Source organism: Electrophorus electricus, chromosome 7, assembly GCF_041902795.1.
Source record: "Electrophorus electricus isolate QZ-2024a chromosome 7, ASM4190279v1, whole genome shotgun sequence".
Lineage (NCBI taxonomy): Eukaryota > Metazoa > Chordata > Actinopteri > Gymnotiformes > Gymnotidae > Electrophorus > Electrophorus electricus.
The window spans coordinates 2200249-2217515 of NC_137503.1; the positions used below are offsets into that span (position 1 = coordinate 2200249).

At 45.4% G+C, this 17267-nt stretch overlaps 1 protein-coding gene and 1 long non-coding RNA gene across 7 annotated transcripts; one reads left to right on the forward strand and one right to left on the reverse strand.

The window, feature by feature from the left end:
• Positions 1-472: 472 nt before the first annotated feature.
• brdt (bromodomain, testis-specific) lies at positions 473-15676 on the reverse strand. 6 transcript variants are annotated; one of them, XM_035524026.2, is made up of 21 exons: positions 14794-15676; positions 11674-11959; positions 10838-10975; positions 10587-10728; positions 10315-10445; positions 9849-10214; positions 9641-9769; positions 9229-9444; positions 8976-9148; positions 8586-8863; positions 8397-8498; positions 8017-8160; positions 5767-5828; positions 5416-5575; positions 4725-5165; positions 4336-4436; positions 2759-2870; positions 2564-2634; positions 2218-2411; positions 1733-1916; positions 473-1645 (listed from the first exon to the last, which is right to left on the reverse strand). In XM_035524026.2, the coding sequence occupies exons 2-21, from the start codon at positions 11857-11859 to the stop codon at positions 1577-1579; spliced, it is 3399 nt and encodes a 1132-aa protein (XP_035379919.1). In that variant the 5' UTR covers positions 11860-11959; positions 14794-15676; the 3' UTR covers positions 473-1576. The 6 variants fall into 6 exon arrangements, with proteins under 6 accessions (XP_035379919.1, XP_035379918.1, XP_035379920.1 ...); XM_035524025.2 differs by having other exon boundaries at positions 14210-15675; XM_035524027.2 differs by lacking the exon at positions 14794-15676 and adding an exon at positions 13205-13904 and having other exon boundaries at positions 10315-10442.
• On the forward strand, positions 13434-14402 carry LOC118241025 (uncharacterized). The gene is made up of 2 exons (XR_004775788.2): positions 13434-13523; positions 13898-14402. It is a non-coding gene; the product is annotated as an uncharacterized LOC118241025 (long non-coding RNA).
• Positions 15677-17267: the final 1591 nt, after the last annotated feature.

A 17267-nucleotide genomic window follows, 5' to 3' on the forward strand; every position in this document is an offset into this window, starting at 1 on the left:
AGTACGTGGCGCCCTCCCGTTTTATTAATAATGGACATCCATTAAGCAATCGCCGCTGTTCTAATTGCAGAAGACGGTACCGGTAATATACGGTACCGATGCAGAAAAGACAAAAATGCTCACAGAACGTCACTGCCTCCCATAACAGCCATACAGAATCTATTTATTGTGGTGTGTATAAATCCCACAGGCTCTAAAATGTAAGAACAAATCTGAAAAATAGAAGTTGACATTGCACTAGTCTTTTGCGAAAGGGTGAGTTAAAATCATAACCCACAGCGTAGTGAGTCTTCACTTAGTTCTCGTGCTCCGCGCGTGACGCAGCGCTCAAACAGAAATGACGGAGAAACGAGCCCAGCCACGTGACATCTTAACAAAGCCCCGGACCGTTAACGACGTGGTCAACGTTTGTAGAGAAAACAATGCAGCTTATTAGCCCAAATAAACCTTCATTGAACAGGGATACGAGCGACTAAATGAAAATACATTTTTATTGATTTAGCTCATAGGTTGAGCAACCATGACAGATTCTGAAATAATGCACGTGTCCCTCGGTAACGTGTGATGCCCCGGTTCTTCTGGGACACCGAGTAAAGTGCTCGCGTGATGAACATGTGCAGAAGGAAAATCGCTCGAGAACGGACACAGCCGTCATAATAAAACATAGTCAGAGCACCAGAACGTCATCAGAACGGACGGAGGCTCGCGGCCTGGAATCAACACTGACCAGGAGAACGTGCTAGGCACATGCCACGTGCCTAGCGAGTCACAACATGATGGCACAGTTCTTCATAGAATAAGTAGAAAATAAAGAGTTATAGGCTATTCGATCAAAAATAATCTTCATTAACTGAAATTCGACGTCTGGCAAAACTATAACATCAGTCTAACTATAACAGTAATATAATGATTAACAAATGTAAATATTACATCCATATATATATATATTACTTGACACTACTACAGGAAACAAATCTTGTTTGATAAATAGGAAAATAACTCAGTAAATGAACTTTTTCTGTGTAACTTACAACAGGGCACGAACTGAATAAGAGCAGGAACAGGGCCTGACCCCGCACAGAAATAGCCATTACATCACTGTCAAGAGTGAGTGCAACACCAGCTATGGATGAATCAGTATATGGAATGTGCCATATGATTGGAGAACAAGCAAAACTACAAATGTTCAGTACAAAAAGAAAAGAAAGTTCCAGAATGTAAAGACAGAGGCTAAACATTTAGCTAAAGTATGTGATATGTGACTGCTGTCGTCTGTTAACTGCCCTTCACAGTAAGCAGCAACTCAGTGCAGGTACCAGGGAAAAAAAGCACGCACGCACCCACACACAAACAAAAAGATGCATAGTGCACCAACGTCCATGTACATTTTACACTGTACTACGCTGTCCTTTTATTTCACAAGCTCCACTTCAGTATAATGCGCTCCAGTATAGCGAGGTTACTATATTGTAGGATTTTGCTCCTAGTCTCCTGGAATCCAGGGGGAGGAGCCAGACTGCTCTATTCACTGAACAGTGGCATGTTTGTTTTTAAGTTTTATTATTTTACAGAAATGTCAGTCCAGGTTCTTCTCAAAGGTCGCCATGATGTCACTCTGCATGGTCATGTCGATGATTCCAGACATCTTAAGAGAAAGAAACGGTGGGAAAAGAGGTTGAGCTGATAGATAAATAACTAAAGAAATAATCACGTCAGAATAAACGGATCTTACGGCTTCGCGCCTGCGCCTTTCCTGTTCCCTCTTGCGCGCCATCTCTCTCTCGCGGTCCATGGAGCTCTGTGTCACAGTGGGCTGGGTCTCAGGAGCGTTGGGGGGGTCCAAGATGGCTGCCATCAGAGGAAGTTCCGCCGACTCAGTTTCCATCTGAGGGGTGTTGGTGCGCTGCTGCGTCAGGCTGTGAATCATTAAAACAACGACATTCATGCTTCAAACATCGTTCATGCTTCAAAATGGTACTGCTGAACTTTACAGTTACTGTGGGAGCCACGTTGACCAGAACATGCTGGTGAATTAGTAACACGAGAACAAACACAGGGTTTGGTCCCGTGCCTGGTCCTTTCTCCTGAGATTACCACAGTTTTCTTCCATGAAAACAACCAGCATTAGCTCCACTTCTTCATTCCATTTCTTTAAAAAGACTGACACTAGCCCAGTTCTGGTTAAAGCCTAATCCAGTATAATGCATGCTGCCTCACCCGCTCTTGTCTGAGGTGCTTCTCTCTCGGTCTGCCTCCAGCTGGAGCTTACGGGCCCTCTCCCGCTCCTCCTTCTCCATGGCAACCTTGCGGAACTGCTGGAAACTCTCCTTAGAAGAGCGGAGAGCTGAGGGGGCTACAGTGGCCATCCTGCCCAGGCTCGTCCACGAGTCTGCGTTTTTCAGTACAAGGTCCTGCAGGAGCGAAACGCAAACGGTTACGGGACTTTGTAAGCAGCAGCTCCAGTCATGGGGGGTCTGGGCAGTGCCTAGGTTCAGCCCCAGCACCGGGAACACGGTGACAGAGCTTCACTTGAGTCGTGTCAGAAAGCAATAGTCCCACGTACCGTTTTAGCCACGCCGGGTTTGACGTCTTGGCTCGACTTGCACAGTTCACTTCCTCCTGCAGGTTTGGTCCCTGTGGAAAGCGTGCCGGAGAAAAGAAGGACCCATTGAGGAAAACATTGCGGTTATGAATGAGGGTTATAAGAAGAAAAAAATAGAGGAAAAAAAAAAAAGTCACTGGAGAGAGAAATGCTGACCAGGAACCGTATGCAGCTGAGCTGAGGACGGTCCCACTCGGCTGGGTTCTCCCCCCTCCCCCCTCATGTAGGCCAGCGGACTGCTCCGTAAGGGGGACAGCCCCGCACATGGCTGCAGAGAGAGGGAGAGACGAGGGCACAAATTCACACCTACACACCCTCGGGACAGCTAACTTTGCCAGGACTAAGAGTCAATAAACTCACTCTCAAACACTTCATTCAGTCTGAACTTTGAGATAGGCTTTCAATAAAGATGACCTGCAAAATACATTGTCAGTATATTCTTGTAGAGCACACTCTTGTATTTATCCTTTTTAATCGAACTGTTAAAATGTGGAAATATTGTACCGCCTCAGCTCAGGGGCCAAATACCCACACACTCATACATCAGCCACATCTCAGCTGTTTGGGAACACCTGAAGTCTCGAAGGCCCACCCCTAATGATGCCCCAAGTTCATTCATTATTCTTTTGTTTCATCCATTCTTTCTTTCTGTTTATTGAACTACCCTTTACTGTGTTGGTTATTTATTTTTTTTAAATTATTGTATTTCTGAGTGATCTGTGACTCCAGTGTTACACTGTTATGCCTACTGCTACCGCTATTAAAAGTATTAAACAGAAAATGTGTGTGTCATGCTTTTGTTTGACTCTTAGATTCAGGTTGTAAAATGTTATAGGCCAACAGCTGATGGAATTTGGACCTGGAGTTGTTTCCCAGGAGGGGCACTGCAGCTGTTCACTGCTACTGGTGTATCGGATGGGTTAAACGCAGAAGACAAGTTAGTCAGTTTCAGTGTTTGTAACTTACATTTGCTGGAGCTAATATGCTGTTTTTGCCCTTTTGTGCTTGTTCCACAGCGCCTTGGAAAACACATCAAAATGTAACCCCCCCCCCCAAAAAAAACCCTAAAACTATACAAAAATTAAAATAACTTTTTTCTAACATACAATACCATAGAATAATAGTATTCTTAAATGTTAGTGCCATCCATCTCAGGCGAGAAAGGAGACATGTCTAGCTGACTCGGTCTCAGTCATGCACAGCCCCCCACCCCAACCATGCTCAGCACTTAGCGTCGTGATCTTAGGCTTGTGTGTTGTTGTTCAGCCTCGGAAACCCATTTCACGAAGCTCTCAACGCCACTCTTGTGCTGATGTTGCATCTCGAGGCAGCATGGAACTTGACACTGAGTGAAGAGGCTCTCGGCAGCTTTGCTCCGTGTATTTAAGTGGTCTGGCGCGCCGAGGCTGAGCCGTTGCTGCGTCTAGGTGCTTCTTTTCGCAATAAGAACACGTACAGTTCCCTGGGGCGGATTTATCAGGGTAGGTGTTTCACACACACACACTGATTTCCACCTTTGGCATCCTGGGACAGTGCCATGTTTAAGGTCACTCAGCTCTGCAGTAGAGCCTGTTCTACTGCCAGTGTGTGTGTGTGTTTGTGTTTGTGTTTGTGGAGGCTGCTTGGCTATGGGCTTTATTTTACAGCAACGTGTGGAGCTGAAGCTCCCAAACTTAATAGTGAACTCCTGGCTAGGTTGTGTGGAAAGAGAAGTCTATATTTCACAGGTTTACCTCACACTTTGTGCCAGGCTGTTGTCTTGTCCCAGGTGCTTCTGAGCTTGCAGATGTTGGTCCAGGAGGAGAGGTTAAAGGAGAAAGGAGAGCAGGAAAGGCTGCCCCGCAAAAATCAACAAGTTAATCGATGTGAACAGAAGAGTAATGATATAGAAGAGTGATGATGCATGAGCAGGGAAAGAGGAAGTGATACACAAAACAAACATCATCATCATCATCATCAAATTCAACTACAAGACAAAAACACACAATGCCGAGCTATCACGGTAGCTACAAGGGAAGGCAGAAAGCACATGCACAGCTTGTCCAACTCATGCGCACAGCATTCGGGGTCACGGGGGAACAAGACGAGGGGTCAGCGTCAGCGATTCGGAGCGATCTCTTACCTTCCCGCCGAGCCTTCAACTGAGGCTTCTCTGGGCCAGCAGGGGAGAGGGGGCTGGCCTCTGGCTCCTGTGGGAGGAGCCAGGTGGGGCCTAGGGGGAGGGGGGAGAGGTGGCCAACCCGGACCGCCTCTGAGAGGGGGTGGGTGGGGTCTGGAGTGACGGAGGCCGGGGAAACGTGGGTGCAGGACGGATTTCCTGTTCTCTCGGGCTGACCGGGTGAAGCAGATGGGTATGGGTGGGCCGTACATGGGGAATGTTGTGGTGGGGCACAGGGGCAGGTGGCTGAGGCGTGGAGGGCGGGAGGGGGAGAGGGAGGAGTCAATGCGTGTTCTGGGGGTGGAGTGAGATTAGAGGGGGCAGGCCGGGTTTTGCGAACAAGAGGGGCCGCTTTGGCACTGGGTCTGGACGGCTGGGGGGGCAGCTGGCTGTGTAGGGCCGGTGCTGACAGAGTGTTGAAGGTGCAACAGGGCAGAGAAATCAAAAATAAATTAAAAGCTAAACAACAAACTGTCCACTGTCTGTCACAGCAACATATAAATAACAACATAAATGTATATATTTAAATTTAAAAAAAAGAAAAACAAAATGAACCAAACAAACAAACAAAAACTGTCTTTCTGTGAAACATGACTTGGCCACACTGGCATGCACCTGTGCACGTGCGAGAGTGATTAGGTGCAGGTAACCCTACCTGGCAGTGGTGCTAGGGCTTGGACAGTGGGCAGCCTGGCGCCAGGCTCTGTCGGTGCAGACAGGTCTCTGGGCGCTGTAGTGAGGGGAGACCGCCTGGATGAGAGGCGGTACTGGGAGGAGAACGCCTTCAACCCGGGGGGCTGATTCCGCTTGACGGTCTAATCAGGAGGGGGAACATCGGAGCTACGTGTCACTCGAGATGGACTGTGTGAAGTGTGGAATAAAAATCGCTCCGTGGACCCATACTATAGTCAAAAAAAACTTGTAGCCAAGATAAAGGTAATTTTATCTGAGTTTTACTCTTACGATTGAACATTTACTGTCATGAAGTAAGTGTCCCATCTTTTACCTTGTTTTGAATTTTGTTGCCATGACCAGATGCTTTGTTTTGCTTCTTCATAGGTTTGTGCTCTGTAAGACACGGATAATGCACACCGTGGTCACTTGGGCTCCTGTGTGCCCAGCCTCTCCCTGGTTACCACTTCACCAGCTCACACCAGGCCTGCCCAACTCTGCTCCTGGAGCTCCACCATCCTGCAGAACCTATTCCCACACATCTGTCTCTAACAAGCAGACGCCAGTGAGTGTGCTGGATCAAGTCTGTTGGATTAGGGTTGGAAATCAACTCTGCAGGATGGTAGATCTCCAGACTGGATGCAGCCAACTCCCGCTATAACTCTGCTGAAAAGACCCTAAACTAAGTATACATAAATGTAATGTACAGGTAATAAGTATTCTAAATGAATGTGTGCATGCATGCATGCACACACAAACACACACACAGCTAAAGCTAGTTAACTATTGACACAACATTTAAAACACCCGAGTAGATATTTACACTTAAAGAAGTTGTTTTAGAAAAACAGGCCTGACCACAGATGGGAACTGCGTTTTATAATCACTGTGGCCTTGTATTTATTACATGAGCATGACTGCATGATTTTGGTCACTGAGTACTCATATGAGAGTGGGTACAAGTGAAAGAAACACGTGATGGAAAAAATGAAAGACAAAACACACCACTATTTTTAAAATGTCAAACGGTCATCTAGGAAAATATGTTTTATTTCAACCTCTGGGTGTTGAAACACCAAGATCAATGAGTAAGCTTTATACCTGGTTAGGTAAGCAGAAATTGTACACAGCTACAAAAAAAAAGAAAAGAAAAAAAGAGAGAGACAAAACTGCAGTGGATTTTAGCAGGACAGAAGGCTGCCTCCTACAACAAACATCCTTTTGGTCCTACTATGGCCATGCCAACTAGTTTACAATCTGGTCAGTACCTTGCACACACGCACACACCATCATCATCATCATCATTATCATCGTCATCATCATCATCATCAGTGTATATCAATACAATCTACCACAAAATTATTTTCTTTTTACATATTTAGCTTTACAAAAATCTCACACATATGTACAGCAGGTGAAATCACAATCTGAACCAAATCCAACAGGAGAAATCACACAGGTATGTCTGAATGCAGTAAGTTTCAAAAGAGGACCAGCTACAACTCTCTCCATGTGGGCATCAGGGAGCCGCTCAGCGTTTCTGAAGGACACTGTCCAGTGCTCTGTGGGTTAGTGTCCCTGTCTGAACACACAACCCCATGTGTGGGCCAGTTATGTCAGCCTGTGCCTAATGACTTTCTTTCGCCTGGTGTTTGTTTGCGCACTGGCTCTGGGTTAGTGCTGTGCACAGCTCCGTTTGTTTTGCTTAAGAATGAAATGGGTTGTTTTTTGCTAAACACGATTTATATAACAAGAACTATGTGATTGCTCATCTAAATCAATTTACTATATATATATGTGTCTGTGTGTGTGTGTGTGTGTGTGTGTGTGTGTGTGCGCACATTATATAATGGAATCTTATGTGAACTGATTGTATGCAATGACGTGCAATTCCAGCACAACTCCAGTAGGGCCAGCAGGCCACTAGTTAGGAAATCATAGCTGATTTGAGTGTAATGCATCTTACATTTGAAAGATCAACTGTCATCACTTCTGCATCTGATGACTCAGTTGATGGCAGTATGAGTCACTGGCATTATGTGTTTCCTCGCGAATGTTAGCTGGCCTCATTTCAACCTACAGCACTGACTTAGAGAATGCAGACATAAATAAGTGAACAAGATGGAACTTGAACAGAATGATCGAAAACTTTTAAAAAAATTAAAATAATTAATAAATAGTACCAGAAAAAATAGAGAGCAATAGAATGAGAGATTTGTAATAAATCTTATTCACTCATTTAGAAAGAAACATGCACAAAATCTACAACCCCCCCCCCAAACAACACCCACACTGCCCAAAAAAACCCACAAAAAAAACCAAACAAACCATAAACACTTTAACTGGTGTTCCAGTGGGTGTTAAGGTGACATGGTGGGTCTAACAAAATGGGAATAATGGGGTGTCCAAGCAAGAAAACCTTTTTGTCTCCTGTTTTTTTGTGTGTGTCTTCCTCTCAGTCTGCCAGTGAGCAGAAGTAGGGGTGTGGGAGTGGGGGGAAGGGGGGTTGGGCTTTGCCCTGAGAGTGAGTTTAAAAAGACCAGAAAGGTGGAGAAGGAGCGAGAGAGAGTGCAGATCAGCTAACCTGAGTCAGAGTCACTGCTATCAGAAGAGCTAGAGTCAGTACTACTGCGGTCGGAGCTGGATGAGGAGCTGCTACCACTGCTGCTGCTGGCACTGAGGCGGGAAGGGTGCGCCAAATCCTTGGTGTCTGCCACCACGACCTCACCTGCACCGGCAAGGAGAGAGTGGGAGGGAGAGAGAGAGAGAGAGAGAGAGAGAGAGAGAGAGAGAGAGAGAGCCATGGCGACAGGATGGGAATGCGTCGTTCAAAACGCTGAAGCCTGACATCTCTGCCCCCCACCGCTGCAGCATCCAGCTCCAGCCCAAACCTGTCACCCCTGACTGAGCTGACTGGACCTTCCACTTTTACCTACTACCAAACAAACTCAGGACGACACTCACCCTTCACCTTGGTCTTATTGGTTGAGCTCGGCTCTATTCTGCTGATCTGCTCGGCTGCCTCCTTCATCTTCTCCGCTTTTGAGACCTTCGGTGTCTTTTTTTCTAGAGCATCAAGGGAAACACGCGTACATTAGAAATGAAAAATAAGCCGATGGGCACAGGTGTTGGGTGGCGTGGGAGCCCACTCACGCTCAGGCTTTCTGGGCTTCTTCTTGAGGCAGGTTGTGACGAAGCTCTCCAGGGCTCGCAGTGTGGAGGGCTTGAGTGCCTCGAAATCGATCTCGATCTCCTCGGGGTCCATGTCCTTGGGCATTGGCTCCCTGGCCGTGATGATGCTCACCACTCGGCCCAGCTTGTCTCCGGGAAGCTTGTTGATGTCCAAGCTCAGGCGTCGCTTCTCGTCGTAGCACATGGGCAGGGCGGGGCCTTCGCCGTCGGACTCGCGCTCCCTGCCCACTTTCTTCCACCTGACCACAGCAGAGCTCGGGTTCATACGCAGGACAGAATTAACGCTTGGGTTGGCTAAAGGCCGAGAGTGTGTGTGTGTGTTTTTGTGTGCGTGCACGTGCATTTCCTCACCCTGACAGCTTACTGCTGGCTCTCTTCTGCGCCTTTGATGGCACGGTCTTATTCGTTTCGCCACCTTTCTGCTTGTCTTTTTTCCTCTTCTCCTTCCTGGACTTCTCTTTCTTCTTGGGTTTCAGGAGGGGCGTTTGGGTGAGTAACTGCAGCTGCTCCCGCACTGCCTTCAGCTGTCGGCACAGATGAACTGGTGTTAATTAATTACAAACCGTATGATTTCAAAACCATTACCACATATGCGTGTAATTACCTGCTCTTCTAGATTAGCCAGACGCGTCGCACGCTCCTCCTCGTCCTCTTCATCCGTGTCAGACGAGCTTTCCGACATGGAGGAGCACGTGCTGCTGCTCTCTGAGCTGGACGGGCTGCCCTCTCTCTCCTTCATTGTCCGAGGTTCAGAGGGCTGGCCCTGGCCTGGATCCCTGGGCTCATCTGGGATCTTGGCAAAGCGCGACTCGAAGACATCCTGAAGAGGACAGCGGCATTAACGGTCGGCTAAAAGGACGCGGAGGGGTGACTGCCAAGCTGTGGCCTACACTTTCAGCCCCTTTTCAGCCCTTTTGAATAGGAGATTTAGATGAGCTCTAGGTTCTAAGGCTCTGCACAGCCAGATCAGCCACGCATGCATGCATGCAAACACACACACACACCCACCCACCCACCTGGAGTTTTCTTGCCATTGTCACAACCTCGTGGGTGGGCGGGTTGTATTTATAACAGTTTGAGAACATTAGCCGAACGTCTGCGGCAAACTGCAGAGCGTCTGCGTATTCCCGGTTGTCCATCTTTTTCTGGAAGGGAAACAAACGCCACGTCATCACCCTGTTCTAAGTCTGAACCATTCAGGCTCCTCTGCACGTGACATCTTACTCGGATGGTGCCCAGGTCCATGGGCTGATGAATGATGTCGTGGTAGTCGTGAAGACCAAGCGCCTGAGCATCCACGGGCTTGTAAAAGGGCCAGGCGTACATGGCGTGCCTCTTGGCAAACATCTCCTTCAGGATGGCGTTGGAGTACTTGAGCCTCTCTGAGAGCTTAGTCCGCCGCCCCACCTGGTGCTGCTGGGGGGACTCGAGCAGGTCTTTGCGGGGCGGTTTGATGGGCCGCCCACTACCCCGCCGAGAGAGCAACTTCAGGACTTTTGGTTCCGTGACGCAGGGTGAGGACTCGCTGCTGGTTACGGCGGAGGCGGTAGGGGTGGTGGTGTCTGCTTTCCTCTTTATGCCCTTTTTCAACTGAAAAAGCACGAAGGGAAGGGTGGGGTTCGAACTCGGGTTGAGATTCATACAGACGCGTATAATCAGCGTGCACCTATATGGTGTGAGTGGGACTGACTTTGGCTTGGAGCTGTGTAGACAGGGGAGTGGAGGGAATGGTGTGCAGGGCCTCAGGAGGGATAACGGTCACGGTTTGTTGGAAGACCACCTCAGACACAGGGGATTGCGGCCTCGTTTTTACCAGTCCTGCTACACACACACACACACACACACACACACACACACAAGGCGAGTCAGAAACCTCCCCCCGGAACAAGACTGAGGTTGACTGCATGCATGTTGTATGTCAAGCAGGTCAACACTGTGTCAAAGGTCACTCTGAGACCACACCTGCAGAGGACCTCCTCCTTCCTTTCAGTGGTGCCTTGTTGGTTACTGCGGTGATCTCGCACTCATCCTGCGGCATCTCGGCCACTTTCTCTAGGAAAAGCTTCTCAAGGGCCTGGGCCATCAGAACCACATCGTCCCCCGGCTGGAATGCATCCAAATATGGGATTAAATTGGGTCCAAATAAGATATTGACAATTAGAAACTTTTTCTGGGGTGGGAGGGTTTGGATTTTTCAGTAATGTCACTCTCACCCGATTGTACACATAGCAATTAGTGAACATTGTGTTGAAATCTCCAATACACTCCATTGACTTCCAATAATAATTATTCTCGAGACGTTTTTTGATGGTGTTTAAATCCATTGGATTTTTAATGATTGTATAATAATCCTGAAATCAAAACAGAAAACAAAGTCAACAAAACATTCACTCGCATAACAGATACACACACTAACAGCTTTTTCATAAAATGTATCACTTTATTAAACAACAAAGAATAAAGGAAAATAAGAATCAGAGATTTCATTACCTGAAGTATAAGGAAACACTTCCCACATAAGGGAAGTTAAGTTAATGGTCATCAAAACCAGCACAGCCAGACATGCCAACAGATGTTCCTTAGAGCTGTAGCACCCATTTAACTGCGGTGAACAGCTAGCACTCTAAACTGGCCCTTCTAAACCTCCAGCTCTACACTTTAATGCATTTTTGGCGCTGTAAAAACATTCATATCCTTTAATATCCTGCATAGAAAAGTTTACTGTATTTTGCTCACTACCACACATATGTAAATATTTAGCACCCCCCCCCCCACTTCACTCTTGAATCTACTCTATCTTTATTCTATTATTTTAATGGTTTATTTTCTTTCCTTGTGAAATGGCATACTTCCGGTAGCAATCACCAACACTAATTAATCATATATGGACACATACTTGGCAAAATAAAATTATTCTGACATTTTTGTTCTGCAATATACCAGATTCAAGTGAGCATAATGGTCATTATTATTCAGACCTATCAGTGCAAAAACCTAAAACTGTGAACTCTACAGCACTGTGACATCCAGTAAGGGCACTTGGACTCACAGGTATGTTGAGCTGAACGGAATCCACAGGCTGCCTGAAAGGCCAGGAGAACTGATGCCTCCAGAGGGCTCTGACCACCACCTTCTCCAGGTACTGTAGCTGGTTAGTGAGCCGGCCTGGCTTTTTGGAGTTCCTGTATTCGGGGGGAGGGGGGTTGCCATTCATCATGACCAGTGTGTTAGACATTGTGTTGGCTGCTCCAGAGAGCGATAATTGCAGAGAGGAGGGATGCTGAAGCGATGTCTGGCCACCTCAGCGCTCAATTACACATCCTCTGCTTGTCCCACTGTGAAGAGGGAAAGTAGGTTGAGCACAGACACTTCACTCTGTAGCCACACAGGCAGCTTTACAGGACACAGCTCACTAGTTAACAGTACAAAATCTGTGCAGACCATATATTGTTCCCCATTCGGTCCTATTCTGAACTGGTCATTTCGGTCTTTGTTAAGAGCTGAATGCAACTGCACAGCTTCTAACAGAGCCAAACATAAATAAAGCAATTTAAAAGGTGATCTTTTTAGATGTGGTTGATCTGTTACACAGTTAAAATGCATGTGTACAAGCTAAAAATGGCCATCAAATGGAAACTCTAGTTAATGGATTCAGCTGTGCAATTTGCATACATCTTCACCAAACATATTTGGTGCTTGCAAACATATTTAAGATCATCAAAACATATTTTACAGCAGAGGAAAACAAGACAAAAATCATTTTAATAGAGTACATGAAAAATTGATTATAATGGTCATATCTGAAACAAAAGTCCTAATTTCAAACGTGTATAAACTCTTTACAAATTTAATCAACCACAATACACCTGCGACGAAATCGCAGGTCTAATATTGTTTTTCTACCCACTCCAGTTCCACAGCACGTATTAACTTAAGGTATATTTCATGGTCTCTACTGCCCTCTACTGCCAATACTATCCGAAGTACTGAGAGCAAAAAAGGAAAAAAGAATCCAGAACATGCGTTGCAGTTTATTTTTTTTAAAAGAAAAGATTATTAAAAACGACAGATCTGCGCAGACTGTGTGATCCTAACAGATGTACAGTGTCCTATTGGTGCACATACGGATGCTTAAGTATGAAAGAATTAATCAAGTTAGAATTAAATTTTATTACTTAAATGTATGGCCGGCAAACCAAATCTCAGTTCACCAAAATAAGAGTTCTCGATGAATAGAGAGACCCATATTATATTCGCGCCCATTCAGGTTCATATGATAAAACAAGGCAATTTGCTGAAACAATTTTCGTGGTCCTCTATTTGAAACCACAAGTACTGTCCCCCCGCCCCCCCATTTATTACCTGCATCCACAGTAGCATGATTCAAATGGGAAATAATCGCTACTCACTCTTCGACATCATAGCTAGTTTGCTACAATTGCTCTTGAACCTCATCAAAAGGTTCACTGCATCTCGGACGTAATACAACGTGCAAGCCTTTATACAGCTAAACGAGCGAGTGCGGGTCCCGTAATCGTACCGATGCAAGCGCACACGCCGCACCTATTCTCACCACTTACCCCAAACAAACGTCTTCATACAACGTTTCTTGAGATTTTACCCGATCCCAGTAAAAAAAGTGTCATTAGAAACAGCTCTTTCTATGCATTTTATTCGGCAAGTTACAGTGATTTTTACAAAAGATCTACAGGAAGCCCTGCGAAGGACTTCTAACTCCACGTGAAAAATAAACAGCAGTGAGAAAGGGTTAAAGTGGAAACCAAAACCAGATCTTTACCCCGTAAACTACCACAGGCTGCGGGGGCGCATAGTCTTCATTGGGGTGATAGCGTTTCATTTTAAAGTCCTTTGGGACTCGAAAGAAAAGAAACAGAAGAGGTAAATTAAATGTTTATTTTCTAATACGTGTACAATTTATTTAACATACTTTTGCAAAAGAAGATACGGATTTGACAAGTGTTGGTTTCTTGGGATACCAGTATGCGAATTTGACAAGTTACGCTAGTGATCTTAACCAACGTTAGCTAGCGCTCCACTGCTGGTTAAGATGAGAATTGTAAATCCATAATTAGCCAACATGAAACATTACACACCACGCGTGTGTCGTGACCCAAACGTTATCTAAAGTCTGCATGGTGCCGATTACAAACGACGAATGTAGAGATGATAACGTTCGCTGCTAGCTAAGATAGCGGCTCAAAACTGGCAACATCAAAATGGAACCGTCGCGACCGCTTTATTTTTCTTAACAGCTCTAGGTGAGCCAAACAGGACACATTTCCAGCCAACACCCGCACTTGGCGAATACCAAATAAATAATAATCCCAGTCGTGGATCACTTCACCACGAAAAGACTGCCGCCGGAACCGGGCAACAAAATGGCGGCCGCACCCCTCAGAACGGCGCCACCGTTAGCTAGCGGTGCTAACGCTAACCTCCCCGCCCCAGTGACACCCAACACGGTGGACCGCGGACAGGAACACCAGGAACACGGAGCACAACGCCCACGATGTTAGTTTTTTTTTTTGCCAGCCGAACAGCTCGACCTGGGACTCAAAATTTACCTTTCCGCCTCTGGCACAACAAAGAATGTTTAAACTGCCGCACTGAGGCAGACGCTCTGTGGCGAAGCTCTGCTGGAAAGACGGCCAAAAGAAGGATCTTCACTTTTTACGCGGATAAAAAAAACAAACAAAAAAAAACTTACATAAATGTTTTGAAATCAATTTCAAAAATAAACAATGGCTTACGGCTTTTTGTTTTTGTAATAACGTGCTAATTTCACCGCTAGCTAAGTCTTCAATGGCGGACGTCTCTCGCGCCGACCGTCCCGCTATTTATACCCTTCGGCTCGGCGCTCGCGCTCCCATTGGTCGAGGCCCCTTCACGTGCTCCCGTGTGCCTTTCTTTTCGCGCGGAGAAAAACGGCCACGACTGAGAACGCGACCGACCAAACTGTTTTTAACAGCACACGTCCTCTCGGGAGCCGGTCGCCAACTACCAAATAAACCATTTTAGACCTTCAGAAACCGAAATAACGAAGCAGAAAATGTACGTCGGTCTGTTTTTTTTTTTTTTTTTTCAAAAGTGCGCCATAACCGGCCTCCTGGCATCACATGACCCTTTCCAGAACATTCTCCCGCTGTACCGTTGGAGTTTTTATTCGAATGCCGGCGGCATTTGTTGCCGTTTTCCCGTGGCGAGTTCGCTAAAGCGTCGAATATCGCTCGTCCCAACAGCTTGCTGAACTCTTAACAAAGACAACAACACTGCGAGGGAAGGCGGCGGCACCACCAACTGCGCACGCGTACTACGCTCGCCACGATTGGCAAACCAACTCACGCTCGAGTGACGTCATTTCGCAAATATACACGCACACCCAATATCAAATATACATGCACACAACAATATCAAAGCACTTTGAGTGTTGATGAAAGTGCTGCTTTTAAAAGCGATACTGCTAGGTTTCATTGGTGAGAAGTCTACACACAAGTAGAAGTTGCAATGCTGAATGTCCACGAAAAACCATTCTAAAATATTGATCAAATTTTGTTTTAAAATGGTAATGGTTTTTGGTAAATGCAATTTTAACTCACTGTGGAGTGGGCTAATATAATATAACACCTACTACAGACTATACACAGTTGGCGGTCATGCGCTGATCACAGAACTGTATCTGGATGCTCTTAACCCAACAAGACCAGCAACACACCCGTGCCGGACGCAAACTACTACGCCACTGCCCACCACCCAAGTCACATCTGGTCAGCGGTGGCCATGTGATCATATATGGACCAGGAAGGAAAGGGGAAGATGGACAACTTAGAATTTGTGCAGGGTAACATATTATTTAAGGTATGTATGCTGAAGAAAGACATGACTTCCACTCAGAGAGCCATTAAATTAGGCTGCAAATGTCTGTGACAGACCCCCCCACTTTGTAGGTAAGGCAAGGGAAAGCAAATTTGTATAGCACTTTTTAAGTACATATTGGCAGTTCAAAGTGATTTAAACATACTGGAATAATAAAGTTTATCACATCCCCAGATCTATCACCTTGGAGAGGATTTTGCCAAAAATACAAAAAGAAAACGTTCCAAAAACAGTTTATTAAAATAAAGTTTAAAAGAGTTGAAAAAGAAAATGAACTAAAGTTTATTAAAAGAAATACAATGAAAACTTACATATGAATATAAACATTGAATTAAAAATAAATATGATTAATAAACGATATAACGTGCATAAAATCTAATTAAACATATAAAGTGTTGTATCAGTTAGTAAACATGAAGGTCATGTGGAGTGTGTGTGAAAGTTCGGCTCGTACTCTCCTCAGCTTTGACATATACTCTTGCCTTCAGTTCAAACTAAAGTTTTGCAAATGATTCCCAGCTCTGCAGCATTAGTTACTAAAAAACTAACTTTGTCATAAAAAAAATAACTTTAGTGGTTGAAAGGAGTCATATCCATAAAATGAATTATTACTATTTAAATGTCTTTAAATTATTTTAAAGAATTTAGTTTATCCACCTCTTTAAGAGTACCCACCGATGAAAACGGCAAGAAGAAAGCAGAATAACTTCAAATGCGTAACAACTTTATGGACATACAATGATGCATCTTAAAATACCTCTACTGCACTCACATCGTTCCCCATCAAATCAACGCAGGAAGTCTTTTTCATGAAGATATTACAGTTATATCACCTACCATAAAACGTTTAATTATTCGGAAAAAGGAATAGCTAACAGCACCATTTGACACGCGATGGCCACATGAGGGCAGCAGAAGCCATATATTTGTGCGGCATAGCTTTTTTGTTCGTTTGTTTGTTTTTGTTGTTGTTGATGATGATGATGATGTATAGGCCCGACGCACTCCACATTCTGTTGACCTTTAATTGTCTTGTTTTCATGTAAGTAATTGTAACTCGGAACTGTGCATGATCTGCAAACCAAAATCCTTCATTATCCACACAAGTTATAAGACAAATCACAAGTGGAGTGCAAAATGGAACTTTAGCGGTTCGACCTCATTTTAGATTAAGTGTCTGTCAACACGGAGCACGAAACGACCGTCCTCGGCGGTCCACATCCCCTCCACATCTGAACGGTGCGGCTACAATCCACCTGTCGGTGTGCGCGTCTGCCTGCAGTATCCTGCACCGCCACGCGCGAAGCCACGTGGTGTATTGATGCCCTCAGGCCTTTTCCACGCGTCCTTTCTTTGTAAAGCCGGTTTGCCCAGCAGAGGGCCTGGACTACGGTCTCGCCAGGCTGCTGTGCAGGCCTGCAGAACCAAGACGTGTTTAATTATTTACGAGAAGACGTTTGTCACATTTTCTAAAGTTATGCTTGAATTCTGTGGACACGAGGTGTTGAAGGAACCCTGCAATGTAGTGTCAGCAAACGCGTTTGTTCAATATTCTACACATTGTAAAAAAAAAAAAAAACTGCAGTAAAAAGAGATTCTGATGCTTTTGAAAATAAAGATCATAAAAAAGACTGAAACGTAGAACATCAAAAACTAAAAGCAAAGGTTTCGTGTTCAGGGCATTTCTTTATCTCATCTTTCTTCCCTGTGTGTAGCCTAGCTATCAGAGCGCTCTCTCTCTGGCTCTGC